Below are 19,839 nucleotides of genomic sequence, written 5' to 3' on the forward strand. Positions count from 1 at the left end.
TGTAAAAGAACCAATTAAAATATTTTATGCTGTGAGTTAAATTACATATTTCTATATATGTGCAAATTCAATAAAATGTTTAAGCTAAAGGATGCTAATTTCTGTTTAGTTCGTCTTTAGTATAGCAAGTCCACAATTTTCTGCATTTTACATTCACAGAAAAATATACCTTTCTGAAATAAAAATCATCACAATGTAAGCAAACAATTTACAGTGTATACTAAAAATTTTAACAAGATTTACTTACGGTGCAATAAGTTGTGCTATCAACTACAAAATAACATCTTATACCGCTATAATCATTAAAGGTCTCAAAAGCAGAAACATGAAAGTCTCAAGCACAGCATTTTAACGACAGAATAGAGAGATATTTTAAGTAGACATAAGCCTGAACTTAAACCTTGCATCCAAATAACCCAAAACATTTGGAAAGTTCATATCCAATCACTGCTGTTGGGCTACTTCCTAACAATATCCTCTATTGCAATGAGAAATATTAAGGGCCTGCTCTCCACTGACATCAGTGGAAATTTTGTCAGTATGAGCAGGGTCAAGTTTTAAGCATGGGATCTATAGGCTCTGTTCTTGAGAATTTTATTTACTTCTTATTGTGGAGACACAGCAAGCTTGTAATTAAGGTCACATATGGGTTTTCAGTAAATGCACCTTAACTTCTCAGGGCACACATACACAATCTAATAAAAACACATTTAAACAATATATTATTTCCAAAGATAACTAAAAGAGTCATCTTTCCCAGCTATTATTGAAGTTCAGTTTTGCATCACCAAAACAGAGTCCCTATTGAAGTACATTGCCATTTGCGTCTCACAGATACCATGGAAATATGCACATTAGAAATTTTTTAATCTATAAGTTTTCTACATACCTAAAACAAGGTAGTCTGCTGCCACAAGTAATAAAACAGCAAGCTTCATGAGGGAAAATAACTCCATTCACAGACTAGAGGCACTAAAATAGTGAAAGGTGGAAAAAAAAGCATTTCAAAATACGTATTTCTGAGGACAAAATGTAAAGCAAGAACCTAGTGATTATAATGGGATTAGTCAAAGGAGGACAATAATATCTTGCCTTCATCTACTACATCTTAATTATATAAATATACTCTACCTGTGTGGCTCTAGCACATGTGGCTCTTTGGATTGCTTCATATTGCTCTCATGATGTTAACAGATCCAACTGGAACCCTTCTTCTTCATGTGGTCTTCGGGAAAGCTGCCAAAGCGCAACTGAGGTATTTCCAAGATTACTCAGATACTGTGATGATGAGGCCCATAAAATATATATGTAGACAGATAGCTCCAGCCACAGACAGGCTGATATGGATAGATTAATCCCCAAGGCCAAGAAAGGGAGGAAGATGAAGGGAACAAATAAAGTAGGACAACACTATCTACCTGTCAAAGACTCAGCAATGTAGAAGAGAGAGGGAACAACATAGCCATCAGTCAAAAAGACTCATAATAATCCTGGTTCAACCGTCTCCTAATATTGTTTTGCGAGGTCTGTGTTTTTGCACCAATACACAATAATGATCATAGTGGAAAACTCAGAGCAGACTTTTCAGAATGAATCTGTAATTTATAAGGGCTTAATTTGAGCATGAGAACAAATGCAGCAGATTTGAACCAATCATAGACCTCAACAAGTCATTAAGTCCAGCCCTCTGCACTCTGACAGGGCCAAATAAATCATAGAATCTTAGAACTGGAAGGGACCTCGAGAGATTATCAAATCCAATCCCCTACACTCATCGAAGGACCAAGCTCCATCGAGATCATCCCCGACAGATGTTTATCTGACCCGCTCTTAAATATATCCAGTGATGAACATTCCACATCCTATCTAGCCAGTGTATTCCAGTGTATAATCCCCCTGACAGCTAGGAAGTTTTTCCTGATTTCCAACCTAAACCTACCTTGTGGAAATTTAAGCCCATTGCATCTTGTCCTGTCATTAGAAGTTAAGGAGAATAATTTTTCTGATTCCTACTTGCAACAAACTTTTAGGTACCTGAAAATTATCATGTTCCCTCTCAATCTTCTCTTTGACAAATTAAACAAACCCAGTTATTTCTGCTGTCCTTCATAAGTCATGTTTTCTACAACTTTAATAATTTTTGTTGCTCTTTTCTGATTTCTGCACATTGAAATGTGGTGCACAAAAGTGGTCAAAATAATCTAGTTGAAGCATAACCAGCACAGAGTCAAAGAATTACTATTTGTTTCTTGCTTACCTCATGACTGGTAATGCATCCCAGAATGCCGTTTCTTGCAAACCGCACCCTCCCGCCCCCCAAAAAAAAATGTCACACTGTTGACTCATACTCAGCTTGTGGTCTGCTAGGACTCAGATACCTTTCTGAAGTACTCCCTCCTGGATAGTCACTTCCCATTTGGTATGCGTGCAACCGATTAGTCCTTCCTAAATAGGGAACTTTGCACTTGTCTTTATTAAGCTTCATCCTATTTACCTTATACCATTATTTTAATTTGTCCAGATCATTTTGAATTATAACCCTATCTTCCAAAACACTTGCAACCCCTCCCGGCTTGGTAACATTTGCTAACTCCATATGCATACCCTCTATGCCACTATCTAAATTGTAGATGAAGATATTGAACAAAACCAGTCCTGAGACTGATCGCTGTGGAACCCTACTTATTATGCTCTTCCAGCATGACTGTGAATCATTGATAACTGCTGTCTGAGTAAGGTCATCCAAATAGTTATGCACCCACCTTACATTAAGCTTATCCATTTTGAATTTCCCTCATTTATGGATAAGGTCATGCAAGACTATAGCAAATGCTTTACTAAAGTCTAGTTATGCCATGTCTGTTACTTTCCCCTTATCTGCAAGATTATTATCCTATCAAAGAAAGTTATCAGGTTGGTTTGACATGATTTCATCTTGACAAATCCATCCTGACTGTTACTTATGTTATTATCTTCCAAATGTTTGCAGATGGAGTCTTTATATTTTTGGTCCATTAACTTTCCTGGCATAGAAGTTAAATTGACTGGTCTGCAATTTCCTGGTTTTTTCCTTGTTTCCCTTTTTATAGATAGGTACTATATTTGCCTTTTTCCAGTCTTCTGAAATCTCTCCTGTTTTGTGTGACTTTTCAAAGATGAAAATTAATGGCTCAAATACCTCCTCAATCAGCTCCTTTAGTATTCTAGGATGCACTTCATTAGGCCCTGGAGACTTGAAGAGATTTAACATTTCTAAGTAATTTTTAACTTATTCTTTTCCTATTTTAACTTCTGAACCTACTTCCTTTTCTCCAGCATTCACTATTGTAGGCACCCAATCACCACCAATTTTCTAGGTGAAAAGCAAAACAAATAAGTTATTAAGCATCTCTGTCATCTCCACCATCCTAACATGTGTTTGCTCAAAAGCTTCTAGTGGTGGGGGTTCCACAGCCTCACTTGGAAACCTATTCCTGCACCTAACTACCCTCATAGTTAGAAATTTTTCCTCCTACCGAACAAAATCTCCCTTGCTTAAGATTAAACCCATTGGTTTCTCTTCTCCTTCAACAGGCATGGGGAACAATTATCATAGGCCTTTTTTATAAATGGCCTTGAAAAATCTGAGTTCACATAAGGTGCCCCTACCCCCAGTCTTTTTTTCTCAAGACTAAATATGTCACTTTTTAATCTTTCCTCACGGGGCAGGTTTTCTGAATTTTTGGTTGCTTTCCTATGGACTCTCTCATATTTGTCTATATCTTTCTTAAAACATGGTGTCCACAACTGGACACAGGACTCCAGATGAAGCCTCACCATGTCCACAGAGTCCAAACAAAGTCAATGAACAAATAAACCAACCATGACTAGGATCACCAAAATTCAAATACACGAGAAGGAGCTAATAAATCAAGCGAATTAGCTTTAGTGTCATTTCAAATAAATAACTTCTATCATTAAATGCTTTTATTTCTTGTAAATTATAAAATAGACATTGCAAAAAATAACTCTTTTTCCACAGACATGCAAGTACTGCATTATCCTAAATTTTATTCTGAGTAAATTAATCATTCATTATTTCACATTGTAAAAACTAACCACACATACATGCATTCACAAATTAGATCATCTTTATCATACACCAACAGATTTAAAAAACAGGTATCATCTTATATCAATATAGTTATGCTGATTGCATTTTGAAATAGAGAAGCTGACAATAGCTTCATACAGTATCTCTCAAGTAATGGCATAAATAGAACTTTTTAAATAAAACTGCATGTTTTTCGCAGGCAAATTTTGATAGAAACATCAGCATTAATACAAACAAATGTTGACAAAGCTAAAGCATGATAGCTTGGAATAACAGCTAATTAAAACTAGATTCATCATTTTAAAATTATTAGGTAAGGAGAAAATACAATCTGAAATACTAAAAATTAAATAATGTGTTTATATAACAAAACAGTTTTAGGAAACAAAAGAAATAACTGATATCATTTGGAGGTATTTGCTCTGAACATTTTTGGAAAACTTGCAAAGGATTCACATAAACTTAAGTTAGTATATGGACTAATACCACATCCAATTCATAGTACAATCTTATTTCACTTTATACTGTAAGAAAGCTGCTTAGTTGTGCCTCTGCATTTTAGTTTACATGGAATTTGAAGGGTCTTTGAAAGGTGAAATGAATTTCTTAGTTAATTCCATATACACAACAATTTGAGGAATATTCGTCTTCCATAACAAAGTGATGTTAGGAACTGCTACAGCCCTAAATAAGTACAATTAAGTAGGACACCTGCATCCTAAATCCAAGACTCTGAACTACAAAGGCATAATTAAAGAACAAAAAACCTTATCTCTTTAGCTGCACAGTTAAAGCACATAGCTAAAGTTACATTTCATTAACACTTCACTACAACATTGGAATTCTGCAACCATTACATTATTTATATGGAGTTATGTTACAACTTAGGAATTTGCTTAAAAGATAGTGCATCGTGCAATGTTAAAACCTAAGTCTCTCCTGTCCAATCATCAGATTCTTCAGCTGTTGCTCCAAATCATTATCACAAAATAACTTTGTCTTCAGCAGTCTTTGGTGTGCTTCCTTTTCTGTCAAATGATCTAAGAGTTCGATTTTCTGTTTTTTCTTTATACAAAAGAAGAAACATATGGAAAAGTTATTGCTGATACATTCAAGTATTCAGTAACATCTTCATCCTAAAGTACCATTATATGAAACACATCTATTAATCAGGAACTACTTGGAAACATAACTTACTTCGCAAAAAAGTCCTTTCACACATAATTTAGGACATACTTCATACTGAGGGGGTACTTTTCAAGAGAGTCTGCTCCAGAAGGTTTAAGTTAGGTTGTTAAAATTTAGAACAACCCTAAGGAATGAGGTTAAAAGTCTGCTGGGTTTTAGTTCTGGTTCTGCCACTTATTTCAACATGTAAATTGGGCAAGCCACAACTTGCATTTCCTGTGTTTATCTATCAGCAAATCAATCAATAAAACATCTTGTCAACTCATAAAAATGGTGTGAGGATCAACACATCAATACATGTAAAGCAAAGAGATATTTGGAAGGGTAACACTCAGTTTCAGAGATCACTGCAAAAACAGATTCTTGCTAAAACATTTCTTTCTAGCAAAGACCTATTTAGAATTTCCTAATATATAGACAGCAAGATATTCATTGCCCCATTTTATAAAAAGGGAAATAGGGCCCAAAACAACTCCCATCGTCATGTAAATGGGAGTAGGATAACAGTGATTAGAAAATTATGTAACCTGCTCAAGGTCATGAAGCAAGTCAGTGGCAGAAAGGAGGCAGAAGACAGGTAGACATCAGCTCCTGACTCCCAACCTTGTGCTCAACTCACTAAAGAATGTTCCTGCTCTGAAAAAATGATAGATGCTAAACCACATTACGAATGCACATCAATATTATTACAGGTTCATAAACCAGTTATCTAAGGCCTGAAAAGTGGTTACTGAGATTTTGGTGAAATAGGCCCGCTTGACATCAGTGACTTTGTTCTTGACATCAATGGGTCTTTAGATGCTTGAATCTAAACCACAGCACTTAGTGAAAAATGTTCAATATCTGCATGCCAATAAAGTATGGTAGAATATGTTTCTTGAATAGTCTATCAGGCCAACATTTGTACTGAATCACCTATAGGGCACAGACATTTACTTTCCTTCCTGTGTTTGAATCAGTTATGCTGTATAAGAAAAAAGCCCTATGCTGAAAGAAAATTTCTAAATTATTCAAAAATCAGGGAACACATACATGAAAAAAATAAAACTAAATCTTATAATAGTATACAATTGGATTCTTATATCATTCCTAACATTTATGACTCATGACAATGTCTGTTCTAAGATGAGTCACCATCTAATATTGAATATTGCTAGAAACAATCAGATCTATGCATGATTTCTTCTGAAAATTTACTTAAACGAGGTCTCTTGGGGGCTGAAGCATTTAACTGATGTTCTTTGGGATTCTTCCAAACTCCAAACTACATTTAAATTCAGATCCTTAAATCTCTGTGATTAAAACATCACAGATACAAAAGGAATTATCTTCAGCACAATTCTCAACTCATGTAATTTCTAATGCCCGAAAACCACCTAAGGGCCCAATCACATCACACTAGAGTCACAGTGTGCCTTTCTACTAACTAGTACCAGAGAGGTAGCCGTGTTAGTCTGTATCTTCAAGTCCTGTGGCACCTTATAGACTAACAGATATTTTGGAGCACAAGCTTTCATGGGCAAAGAGACACTTCATCAGATTCATGAGTTCGTCATGCATCCAATGAAGCGGGTCTTTGGCCACAAAACCTTACGCTCCAAAATATCAGTTAGTCTATAAGGTACCATAGGACTTCTTGTTGTTTCTACTAACTATTATGAGAACTGGATAAGGATTTTCTCTATGCCCATCCCCGATGTGGGCTGAAGAGGGAACAGAGCTCCAACATAATTTTGAAAAGATGAGTTTGCTAATGTAAAGGGTCCAATATAAATGTCTGTACCCATATATCACTCGTGGATATTAGAAAGTCCCCTGAAGATTGTGATTGCACTTACAAATAATAAAAAAATGATTCTCATATTTTTATCATTCTACAAAAGCGAACTTGTATTCTCTTGCCTGAGAGAGGTTTGTGAAACAATTAAATGTAAGTAATTATGTAATTATTGAGCAAAACAATATATTAATTTAAAATGAAAAGTCTAAAAAAAATTATACCCAGTTGTGATTTTTATAAGAACTTTAGAATGGCTACCTATCCCAGTATCCTGTTTTTCAACAGAGGCTACTGTCTGATGCCCTAGAGGGAGTGAACAGAACAGGTAATCACAAAAACAGTCCCTCTCCTGACATCCATTTCCAACCTCTTACAAAGAGAGGCTAGGGACACCATTTCTACCTACCCTGGCTAATAGCCACTGATGGACCTAACCTCCATCAATTTATCTAGTTCATTTTTGAACCCTGCTAAAGTCTTGGTCTTCACAACCTCCCGTGGAAAGTAGTTCCACAGGCCAACTCTGCACTGTGTGAAATAAAACTTCCTTTTGTTAATTTTAGACCTGCTACCCATTAATTTCATTTGGTGACTCCCTATCTTTAAGCCACCTATAAGCACTCTGGTCTTTCAGTTACATACATATGCAAACATAAAAAGTATAAAATTACATGCATAACTAAGTTAATGAAACATTAATGTTGCAAAGTCAAATCACTCTAAAGTTAGGAACACTTGTGCATATATATTGGGCTATTGTCTGATTACTTGATCATACACAATTTTTTCCATCATACTTCTGACTTATTCAGTGAAGGGGATGGACAGGGTTCACTTCAGAAGAAGTGATTCAATATATATTTTTATACTCATTGAATGTATGACCTCATACCTCTATTACTACACACTATTCAAACACTGTTCTGAAAACTGAATTATTAATTTGTTCATGAGACTTGCTATGGCACTCTTCATTATAATATCTGAATGTCTCACAAGCAACCTTTCTATGTAGACAGAGTATTGATTTCCTAATTTTTCAGACAAGACACAGAAAATTTAAGGTTAAAAGTACCCACTGTTTTTGGATGCCCAAGTTGAGACATTTAGAACCTGCTTGTTTAAGAGCAGTTAGTATTACATAACATTTTCTATATTCAAAGCATAACTCTCATTGATTTCAATTGCAGCAGTGACTACAAAACACTTTTTTCAAATCAACCCCCAAAGGATACATATACACACACACTGAAATAAGACACCCACATCTGGCCTGAGCCAGCAGATCTGAGTTTGTAGGAGGGGCTGTTTAATTGCAGCATAAATATTCTAGTTCAGGCCCAAGCTCGGAGGGCCCTCACATCTTGCAGGGTTCTAGAGCCCAGGCTTCTGCCTGAACCCAGCTGTTAACACTAGCAGCCCCACCGCCAAAGCCCCATGAGCCCAAGTCAACTGGCACAGGGCAGCTGTGCATTACTAATTACAATGTAGACATGCCAATAGTCTCAAGTCAGGTATTCTCAAAATGAGGAAGGCACAATTAGGCTATGTCTACACTAGAGAGGTATTTCAAAATAAGATATTTCAAAACAGCTAGTTTAAAATATCTTATTCCAAAATAACACAGCTATACACAAAAAATGCATTTTGAAATAGCATTTCCAGACACATAGCACTATTTTGAAATAGTACTAGTCCATGTCTTAACAGCACTTGAAATAGGCATTATTCCTCCTGCCATGATGTTTACTGATTTCAAGATAATGCTATTTTGAATTTATTTCAAAATGGCATGTGTGTAGCGTAGACGCTTACAAAGTTATTTTGAAATAGCAGCTGTTAATTTGACATAACTGTAGTGAAGATATCACCTTAGTGTCTGTCTGTGAAAAGTGTCACTGAAGAAACTTGTCTAGCATCACACAGGAAATCTGTGGCTGTGGCAGTGTCAGGGAGAGAATACAGTTTTCAGGGCAGCATGCAGCTGCCTTAACTGCAAAATCCACTCTCTTCTCTTCCTGCAGTTCCCTGCCTCATTTATAAAATCTTAAAACCTGTGTAACAAATAACATGAGGGTCCAATAAACAGACTCCTTCACTTCTCAAACCTGACTTAAGCCCAGGGAAAGGGAAACCTGATTCTGACACTTCCTGATCTTTTCAGTCCTTGACTTGAAGCTTGAATAATGTTTTGAACATAGCTTTGCTTCAGTAATTTCCTAGGTTTAAAAACCTCTGAAAAAACAAATACTGACACCCAAATAGCTCATCAGCAGAGTTGTAGACCGAGCATGGCCTACAGCACCCCAGAACTTCAACAGCAAGGAAAACTTCTGCTCAGCCTTAGACTGTAGCATAACAAATGAGGATATAATCTGTGAAATCTAGTTGCTAAGAAATCTGTCACCAAAGAGCCTGTACAAACCTTAATTTTTCACATGCTTTTAACCTGGTCAAATTTGAGGAGATTTTCATAGGCAACAAAAACAGAACATATCTGACACAAAGATATGCCCCTTGTCCACTGTCAAAATCCTGTTCCAAAACACTGGATTGCTCAAGTTTCAAAGAAAAAGGTGACCAGAATTTTTTAATATGGGCAAAGCAATCTCTCTTCCTCTAATCTCTCTCTCTGAACATCTGAACAATTTTGGCTGAAATTAAAACCAGCCTGAGACATGCAGCTCACATGGAAAATTTCAAGCCAAACAGTTTGGCAATGTTGTAAGAAGACTGTTGTAAGAAACTGAAATCAGGGTTTTATCATGGAAATTACCAGAAAACCTTAATTATAGGTGTTTCTATAGCTCCCCTGATAACAAACATAACACTTCATTGTAAAGACTAACAAAATAAATTATTTTGTGCTACTGAACTGCTTTTTTGTTTTGATAGTATACAGACTAGCATGGCTATCTCTCTGTTACTATATAACACTTCATTGTGAAGCTGATAAGAGTGGGTTGCTCTATGCTCAGAGCATATTTAAGAAGCTTAACTTAACAGCTAGTAATTGTAGATGCTTGGTGCAGCCATTGGTGGTGTTGGAAGAGGGAGAAGAGTAAATGTCAAAATTTGGTGTATGCTAATTATGATAATGATAGCGTGTGTTCTTGTGGATGGAGTACAGTGCAGATATTATTAGATGCCTTTCCTTTTATGTTATTTCCATGAATTTGTAGACATGTCAAGTGTAACAATCCAAAAACTATTTCACCAGAAGCCTTTTTTGTTTTTATTTTTGGTATGCCTACACAAAAGTATGAATCATGTAATACTGCTTCAAATTGAGAAGATCATTATAATTTCAGGTGACAAAACGACTAAGTAAAGCATTTTGTATTTGTAAACAAGAATGAAGATCTCTGAACTAGCAACCCATGTACCTAGCCAAAGCATCAGAGTAATTGAGTGGTTGAGAACTGACCATATGCAAGAGAATATGGATAGCATTTTACTCCAAAACCTGAGCCACAACATTGGAAGACATGTTTAAAGAACAGGAGGAAAAACGTGAAAATATTGTTCACTGGGACACAATATAGTCCTAGAAATGCTTTCTAGAACCCAAATTTTCAGACAGGCAATATTCTGTACTCAAATGTTTGTGTGCACAAATATCTGGCAATAGAAAATTCCATGTAAGAGATATGGACAAAAATAAACCCACAATTTTATAGGTTGTTCAGAGATCCATTTGTAAATATTCCCCTGTAGGTGGTCATAATTGTGTCTGAACACTTACAAGCTCATCTTTCGTGACTGATTGTCTTTAGTTCCATTGTTCTTTTGGTCAACTGAGTTAGCTGTATTACGAGAGGAAGCTGCTACATTGGCACTGGAAGAAAAGACAACTGTTCCACTAGTATTGGAGGAACGAGTCCGAAATGAATCATCTGAAAGAAAGTAGAAAATTACATAGCAGATTAAGCATGAATGAAACACAGTGACAACACATCTATGGGTAGGCTGAACAGACATTCCTACTGCAATATGGCATAAAATTATCTTGTCTACAAGAAAATTTAGCTAATTTAAAGATTTTTGCTGAAAAAAACTGTGGGGCCAAGTACTGAAAATAGTTGATAATTTATAGACTTTTCAAAGTGGTCTGCAGAAAATGTACCAATTTTAATCAGATATATGTCTATAGAAAGCTTTTTAAAACTGTGTCTTCCTTTCTACATACAAAATCAGTGAATACAAATAATTGCAAAGATAATTTATGCCATCTAAATATCTATTTCTAAAACACTAGTTAGGAATGTCCAAATTCATGTCTAAGTGTCCACTATTTTAAAAAACTGGCAAACTGTGAAACACAGAAAAACAATTGAAAATGGAAAAAGTGTATTAAGAACTGATCAGTGCATCAATACGAACATATCCCTCTATTTACTGAGCACTAGGCTGTCTTTTCTGTTGATTAATCCATAGAATCCCGTATTTAAATGCTTTCAAATTACTAATCCTCAAATATTTTAAAAATTCCAAAAAAACGTGAAAATTAGTGCTTTTGAAAAGTACATAAATAGTTCTGGAGAATGGAATTGTCTTGTTTAGTGCGTGTTCTGCATATAGAGTAGCAAGCTCACTGTCTTTATTTAATTCAGTTTTAAAAAGCAACACATCTTCTCATTGCTTGTGCAAGCAAAAAAACTACTTAGGTGGTATCTGAACCTGGAAACACTAAAGAGCATATTTGAAAATGGTTAATAAATAATTTGGTGCTTTAAAAATGATTTTATTAGCAGTTTGGACAGATGGGGTCAAGAACCTCTAGGCAGGAAGAAAAAGACAGAACTTATTACTTGTAATTAAATTTCAAAGGACCTCAGTGAAAATGGGCAGCACAGCTGTCTTTTGATGAATGAGGTAGTCAAATCAAGGAAGAACAGTTAGGCCAATGTGAACCATTTTTATTTGATGTTTTTAAACTATCCAATTAAAACAACTATCTGAGGAAAATCAGTCAGGCTGGGTCTAGACCGTGGAGAACTGCCAGCAAAGGATACGCAAATTGTGTGGCATGACGTGTACAGGGAATGTCGGCAGAATGCATCCACTTTTCCAACAGCAGTCTCAGAACAGCAGACATGTTGTTTGGACACAGCAAAACTCTTCTGAGACACCTCCGTTCTCCTAGAAGAAGTCTGCAGTCTAGCCCTAGCCTCAGATTTCTGCCTGTGGTATTGGTGTAGCTGACATAACATTTGTGACTGGCAATCTTACCTAGACAGAATGTATCTGTGTTGCCAACTGTGAGGATTTTACCTTGCGTGTCACCATTTGGATTTTTAAAAAAGCTGCCATGAGTTTGAGCAATGTTATTACCTGAGAATCTCATATTTCAATACAAAAAGTTTAAAGCTGATATGGCTGCAAAGAAAAGCCTGACAACATAACTCCTAAAGCAGGAGCAGGAAATAAAAAAGTGGCAGTCTACCAGAGTTGGTCCCTGGTGGGCCACCACTGCTATATTTACTTGCACCCAGGGTTCTCTGCAAGCTGACATTTGGGCGGTCATCCACAAGAGATTCAAATACTGCCCAGGTGATTAGCAGAGTACTCACTGTGCTCACAGCTAGCAGCATGTGTTTATAGTGGTGGTGCACATCTGTACATGCCTCAGTGAGCAAAATAAAATTTTTCCACACATGGACATAAAAAAATAGAGGGAACATTGCCTGAACCTCCACAGGTATCAAGCAATCACACCTCTTGGTGGCCACAGATAGTGGTCTGTGGCCAATGAGAACGGCAGGAAGCGGCACAAACCAGGACACCACTTTCTGCCACACCCAGTGCCTGCAAATTGCAATCCGCAGACAATGAAAGCTGCTGTCACCTGATACTGGTAGATGCACAAGTAACTATAGAGGTGGGGGACCTGTCAGGGAATAACCCTAGTGAACTAAATTTGGGCCACAGGCCTGTATTTGCGCACCCTTGTCCTAAAGTATCCAATGCCAGAAGACAAATAAAAATAATTCTCCATTTCTAATTTTTCATTCTTGTGATTTTTATGGTCTGATTTGATTTCTAAATGTTTGGTGGTGGCAATTCTGGAATTCCTTCTGCAAAATGTTTTATCTTTGGTGGGAACACAGTATGATTCAAATTAACTCCTGTCCATATTTCCAGAGCAAAATTTATGCTTCCTGTAGTAATGTCCTTTAAAGATTATTTCATTTGAAAATTTGAAAACTAAACAAATTAAACTACAAAAATCTGAAATGAAAAAGAAATATTTCAAATACTTAAAAAAATCTTTCCTGGTATCAACCTTGTTAACTATCATTTCTTACTTTCCCTATTCTATCAGTGATCTAATTCCCCATCAGTGGCTTGTCTACTTCTCTAACAAGTCCCTTTGCACTTTATATTATGCTGTCCTTTATATGCAGAATATGCTTACTGAATTAATTTGTAAAGACTTATATAATCTTACTTCAAATTCTTCCCAAGATTAATTTCTAATGAGATGCCTACAATAAAACAGCAACTGATAATAGCTAGGCAGATGGCTAATAAGGATTATTGATTTTTTATTAAATAATTATGATTTGCAACCTGATAGTTATCAGATGGCTAGTTTATGTAATGAGGTGTTAATATCAGTGTTCCTCCGCAGCTCTTTTTCTTTTGTCAATTGCAGACCTTTGTTTCAAAGCAATCTCTATCTTTTAGCAGGTCTTGATACAGTACCTAGCACAATGGAGCCCTGAATCTATCCAGGGTCTCTAGAAGCTACATTGATACATATAACAACACTTACCACTAAATGGTAGCATAGAACCCTTCCCCACTCCTGGTATAGAAGCATATCCTGTTGCAGAACTTTTACTGGAAAAATAATTAGGTGATATATTACCTATTGCACATTAAAACTATGTAAGTCACAAGCAGTTTTTCCTGGATCTTGAAATGTTTGCTATTTGTAAGTCAGGATTTGCATAAAAATGGTATTTTTTTAACCCACATACAGAAAATTCACCCCCTTCCCAATTATAAGAAACTGCTATTTTAGGACATTATTCAATGCACTTTGGCATGTATCTCACATTAAGTACATGAGCTGTCCTACTGACTTGTGCGTAAAGTCAGGCATACACTTTAGCATGCTGCTGAATCCATGCCTTAAGCATTTACCACATGAGCTCAGAAAGCTGGCATGGTCTCCATTTAGGTGTATGGCACAAGAGAAGGAGTAAGGGTGTCTGCATAAAGTGGATTACAATTGCTGCAAAAAAGTATTCATTGTGGCCTTGTCCTGGATGGAAATAGCCAAGTGGAAAATATTTCCTGAAGCGTTGTGCAAAAGAAAGTGCAACACAAGAAAAGAGGTGTGATCTGGCCAAAAGCAGGTATGTTATAGATACAAACCATTTTCAGGAGATAATGGATATAGAGGCCAAGGGTTATTCGGAGTTCTGAGAAGGGAGAGGTTATGTTAATGGGAAGGCTTTCCTGCTTTGCATACCTATTAGATAGCCTGGAGTGCATCACCTTAGAGTTCAAGGGTACATTGTGTGTGTCTATTCTCCATATTTGGACAATCCATAAGCATTTCTACAAAGGGTAGCCAGAATTTGACCTTAGGAGTGGAATCTAGTCAATAGTCAAATAAAAATGAAGAAAACGTACTTAGAACACTTGTCTATGTTGCCATATTTTGGATGCAGTGCTTGAGTACTGAAAGACTGGCTTCGAACCAACTTAGATTTCTTCCCTTCTTTGCCTAAAAGAAATAAGCAGCAAACAATTGTAAATGGGAGAAATTATTGCAACTTTAATCAGTAGCAAGCATGTCTTTTTACTTTTTCTCAGTCTATGCTAATTAAAGGACGTGAAGGACAAAATAGCAATAAACCCCAGTTATGTCACTCATAAGCTGCGTCTACACGTGCACACTACTTCGAAGTAGCGGCACCAACTTCGAAATAGCGCCCGTCGCGTCTACACGCGTCGGGCGCTATTTCGAAGTTAACTTCGACGTTAGGCGGCGAGACGTTGAAGTCGCTAACCTCATGAGGAGATAGGAATAGCGCCCTACTTCGACGTTCAACGTCGAAGTAGGGACCGCGTAGACGATCCGCGTCCCGCAACGTCGAAATTGCTGGGTCCTCCATGGCGGCCATCAGCTGAGGGGTTGAGAGATGCTCTCTCTCCAGCCCCTGCGGGGCTCTATGGTCACCGTGGGCAGCAGCCCTTAGCCCAGGGCTTCTGGCTGCTTCTGCGGCAGCTGGGGATCTATGCTGCAGGCACAGGGTCTGCAACCAGTTGTCAGCTCTGTGGATCTTGTGTTGTTTAGTGCAACTGTGTCTGGGAGGGGCCCTTTAAGGGAGCGGCTTGCTGTTGAGTCTGCCCTGTGACCCTGTCTGCAGCTGTGCCTGGCATCCCTATTTCGATGTGTGCTACTTTGACGTGTAGACGTTCCCTCGCTGCGCCTATTTCGATGTTGGGCTGAGCAACGTCGAAGTTGAACATCGACGTTGCCGGCCCTGGAGGACGTGTAGACGTTATTCATCGAAATAGACTATTTCGATGTTGGCTGCACGTGTAGACGTAGCCATGAAGAGCTAACAAACGACTATAAAGAAAATATTTAAGTGGAAAAACATCATGTGTTCTCTAACTGCAAGGCATTATTATGTGCACAGTGGGTGAAAGCTTCACCTCAGGGGAGTCAATAGTACCTTTGTCTATATTTACACTTGCACAGGATTAATAGAAATATCCTAGAAAGTTTTTTAAAGAATTATTTCTTACTTGTTGATGCACTTGAAGAGCTTCCAGAAACAGAAAGAGATATACTTTTTGCCAAAGTTGATGTTTTACTGTCTCTACCTAAAACAAAGTTTATTGTAAATACTGCACTCTGATAAATAGTCTTATTTTACATAAAGATGTAAAGTATTATATGCAGCTTTGGTATGATGCTGAGGAAAACAGTAATGATACCATAATAGTATGGTAATGGCACCCTTGAAATAAGATGCAGAAAATTATACTTCTACCACTTTAGCAGAACACATATTGAATTAAAGCTTTCTTGTGTTTTATTAATGAAATGTAACACGCAAAGACCATTTTTTTTTATAAACTACTTTTTTTAAGGGGAGAAAATGAAAGCTAACAGTTCTTTACCAACTTAAACACTGGCCCTCATATTTTCTAAACAATACAAGAAAACCTCCCCATAGAAGATAAAAAACAAGAACCCACAAACTTACGCTTCTTTTCAAATACTTTATCACTGACACTATTAGACCTTCCTTCATTTTGCTGCTTCTCTTTTTCTAATTGTTCCTGTTATGGAAAAATTTTATAAGAATGAGAATTTACATTCCATGTGGGTTGAAAGTCTCTTGAAAATGAGTATGCTCACAACACGCTAACCTACAAATTAATTTTTTCCCCTCAATTATTTTAACATAGTCTGCCCGTATCAATAACATTGTCACTTGTTCACTAATGAATATCTGCTGAAACCCATTAAAAGCTCAGATTGGATCTAGTGTGCTTATACTGTAACAGAGACTGTAAAAAAGAATATGGTAATATAATGTAAAATCGACTAAGGAAATTTAGTCAATGTTCCCCTGCATGAAAAATGGTAATTAGCTTACACTTAGTATGCTGTTTTTGACAACATGTTGTTTTCTTTTCAAAACATATTTCTTGAAACAAAAAAATTCAGATTTTTACATCCCAAAAGCTTGATTTTTATTAAACTCTCTCAAAAAGATACTTGTAGGATGAGATCCAGCAAGAGAAATGTTAACCACAAAGAAGACAAGATACAACACAAGAAATTGGGTGTTTGAAGTGGAAATTCTCTATCTATTGCTCAGTGTGATTACTGTGATTCTAGAATATATCAGGAATTTAAAAGTCTGGCTAATGAGCATCATGAAGATACAAAAATCAATACAGATGGACAATATTTAAATCCAAAACTGATAAAATTAAATGTATTTTCTCAAGTGTTAATAAGCCTCAGCTGAAAACAAGGTACTGTATTTGAACCAAATAATTTATTAGGTGATGAGCTTTCTTGGGACAGATGTGAAGAAGTGGGTCTATCCCACAAAAGCTCATCACCTAATAAATTATTTTGTTAGTCTTTAAAGTGCTATATGACTGCTTTTTTGTTTTGATGGAATACAGACTAACATGTCTATCTCTCTGTTAGTATTGAGCCAAATATAATAATGTCTGTATTATTAGCTGGTTTTACAACAGTACTAATAATTATATATATATATATATATATGTATGAAATATTGTTTCAGTGAAACTGTTTCAATTTGCTAGATGATTTCCAAATAGTGTAAGCATGATCCCCTCCCACGCAAGTTCTGCAACATTAGCTTTACTTTCCTTTACTACACCTCATAATACTCACACCAACTGAACCTAGAAAGGTCTATTTTTTCTTTAATTTAGACTTCTGCTTACTATCCACACACACAAAAATAAGCACTAAATCATGCTCAAGATTGTTCAAGTGTGGTTCTAAATAACTAAATTAAAATCAAGGAAATCACTAACTTACACTCCATTAAAAAATCAGATTGGTTCATACTGACCAGATGTACTCAGACTCCTCATGCAACCACACACTGCACACATTTAGTTCCTCCACACCATGCTCGAACACACAAATTAGTCTCTGTGAGTCTGAGACATTTCATCATCACCTTGTGTTTTTGCTGCACTGATGTAGAATGTGTTACTTCTAACTAAAGTGTTCTGAGGCTGGAGTTCAGCTTAAACAACTGGATGCATGCTATGCCTTTGAGAGGAGTGTAAGGCTCTGGCTTGGGGCAGTGGGAGGTGCCAGGATATGCCTGGAGTGAAAATGGGGGATTGGGAAGGCATGTTTCAGGTTAGACTTTGCAAGTCTCTGGCAGGAGACAAGCAGGAGGTGTGGGAGTCTCCATATGGAGAGGCGCATCAGAGATGTAGGTGAGGACATGAGTGTGGGGTTCTGGTAGTTGAGGGGTTGGGGTTCCCACAGAGGTAGGTGCTAGAGCCAGGACACTACGACCTTGTGAGGTGAGAAGATCCAAGGGCTTGAAGTGAAACAGCCCTGCAGCCGGAACCCCGTGAGCCAACAGTGGGTTTTTATTTGCAGTGTAGACTATTGTTACAGTTTAGGCATATGGAGAGCGGACTGGCTGGTGCGTGAGCATCCAGGGATATGACAGACTACCCGTGGGAGTGCCAACTGTAGAATTCTGCCAGGCTTACAGCTTCAGTGAACCACAATAGATTCAGAGGCTAGAGTGGATGAGAGACAATAGCATTTTCTGCCTCCTTTTCCAACACTGAGCAGCTCCTGAGTGCATCCTAGCCCTTTTAGCTCCATGCAGCCCACACTGAGCCTCCCCCTTGCTGGGCTGCAGCTGTCACTGGTTCAAACCTCCTTTGGCTTTCTTGGCACAAAAGAAAAGTTATGATATTAGCCTTCTTGCATTACGAAGCTGAGTGTGAATTTTGGAGTATTTAGATCTTTACATTACAGAGGCCTGCCAGAACATGAGTGTTTCTTGGAAAATTCATAAAAGAGTGTTGTTTAAGTGCTCAACATTTTTTAAGCTACAGGGCTTTCAACTGTGAAATTTCTCCCAAAATTCAGTTTCCTGTCTGTTATGGTGTGATATATTAAATGAGTAGGGGAAGTTTTATGTTACTTTTAAATATTTAACTGTTTTAGAATGGAAAAGCAAACTACATAACCCCAAGCACACCTATTTACTAAACACTTACCTTTATCTATACTCTCAAATCACCTTCCCAAGAGCACATATTTAGTTTTAAACTATTAATCTAAATCTAACGGTATATTAAAAACATACCATTTCCAACAGGAGCTGTTCTTCTCTTTCTTTGTCTTGATCCAACAAATCATTTTCATAAAACCTTTTCTGGAACTGATTAAAGTTTAAAATAAAACAGAACAGTAATAGACAATTGTATATCATACCTTACTTTTTAACTCTCACTCGCAAATATAAGAGTTGGAAGGTACTTACAGCATCTGCAGAGATTTCCATTCTGTCCAGTTCTAATACTGTCTATAAAAATAAGTGAAAATAATATTCTTACTCTAAGCTGGCCAATAACTCCAAGAACATACTACATTTTAGCATAAAAAAGAAACTTGCTTTGATAGGAAAGCTTAAAATACTGACATTCAATACCTTAATAAGGGACTTGTTTGTAGGAATTGTTTTAAAACTGAAGAGACATTATTGTATTATGGGGAACATAACAATGGCTAAACTGGGTCAAACTACTGGTCCAACTAGCCCAGTATCCTGTCTTCTGACTGTGGCTGTGACAGACACTTTGGAGGGAATGAACAGAAAAAGGCAATTATTGAGTGATCCATTCCCCTGATGTTCAATCCTAGCTTCTGGAAGTTAGAGATTTAGGGAAACCCAGAGCATGGACTTGTGTCCCTGACCCTCCTAAGTTATGTTTACCCTGCACTTTTGTTTAAACATACCTTGTGCAATTTATGCTAGGCAAACTGTGTAAAATATCTCAAAATACCTTATTCTGAACTTGGTGCCATCCAAAACGCACTGAAGTTCAGAATAAGGGGCAACATTGTTAACACTTTAAATCAGAAAATGCTTGCAGAGGCCTTGTTTCTCAATAAAGCCCACTCTGATTCACAAACGAAGGGCTAAATTGTGTCTTTTTTATATGATCTAAAATTAGTTGTGCAGTGTTAAAGTACTGCCACAGTGAAAGCAATGCA

The 19,839-nt window shown here is 37.0% G+C and overlaps 1 protein-coding gene across 1 annotated transcript in view; it reads right to left on the reverse strand.

The window, feature by feature from the left end:
• Positions 1 to 4,040: 4,040 nt before the first annotated feature.
• PPP4R4 (protein phosphatase 4 regulatory subunit 4) overlaps positions 4,041 to 19,839 on the reverse strand; it is a 59,928-nt gene continuing 44,129 nt past the window's right edge. The window contains exons 16-23 of the mRNA XM_074998738.1: positions 19,106 to 19,147; positions 18,929 to 19,003; positions 16,298 to 16,373; positions 15,834 to 15,911; positions 14,709 to 14,802; positions 13,840 to 13,907; positions 10,807 to 10,957; positions 4,041 to 5,158 (exon numbers count right to left, since the gene is read on the reverse strand). Of these exons, the coding sequence (XP_074854839.1) occupies positions 5,134 to 5,158; positions 10,807 to 10,957; positions 13,840 to 13,907; positions 14,709 to 14,802; positions 15,834 to 15,911; positions 16,298 to 16,373; positions 18,929 to 19,003; positions 19,106 to 19,147 (609 nt within the window). The 3' untranslated portion in view covers positions 4,041 to 5,133. The remainder of the gene's footprint in view (positions 5,159 to 10,806; positions 10,958 to 13,839; positions 13,908 to 14,708; positions 14,803 to 15,833; positions 15,912 to 16,297; positions 16,374 to 18,928; positions 19,004 to 19,105; positions 19,148 to 19,839) is intronic.

This window comes from Carettochelys insculpta, chromosome 6, assembly GCF_033958435.1.
Source record: "Carettochelys insculpta isolate YL-2023 chromosome 6, ASM3395843v1, whole genome shotgun sequence".
Lineage (NCBI taxonomy): Eukaryota > Metazoa > Chordata > Testudines > Carettochelyidae > Carettochelys > Carettochelys insculpta.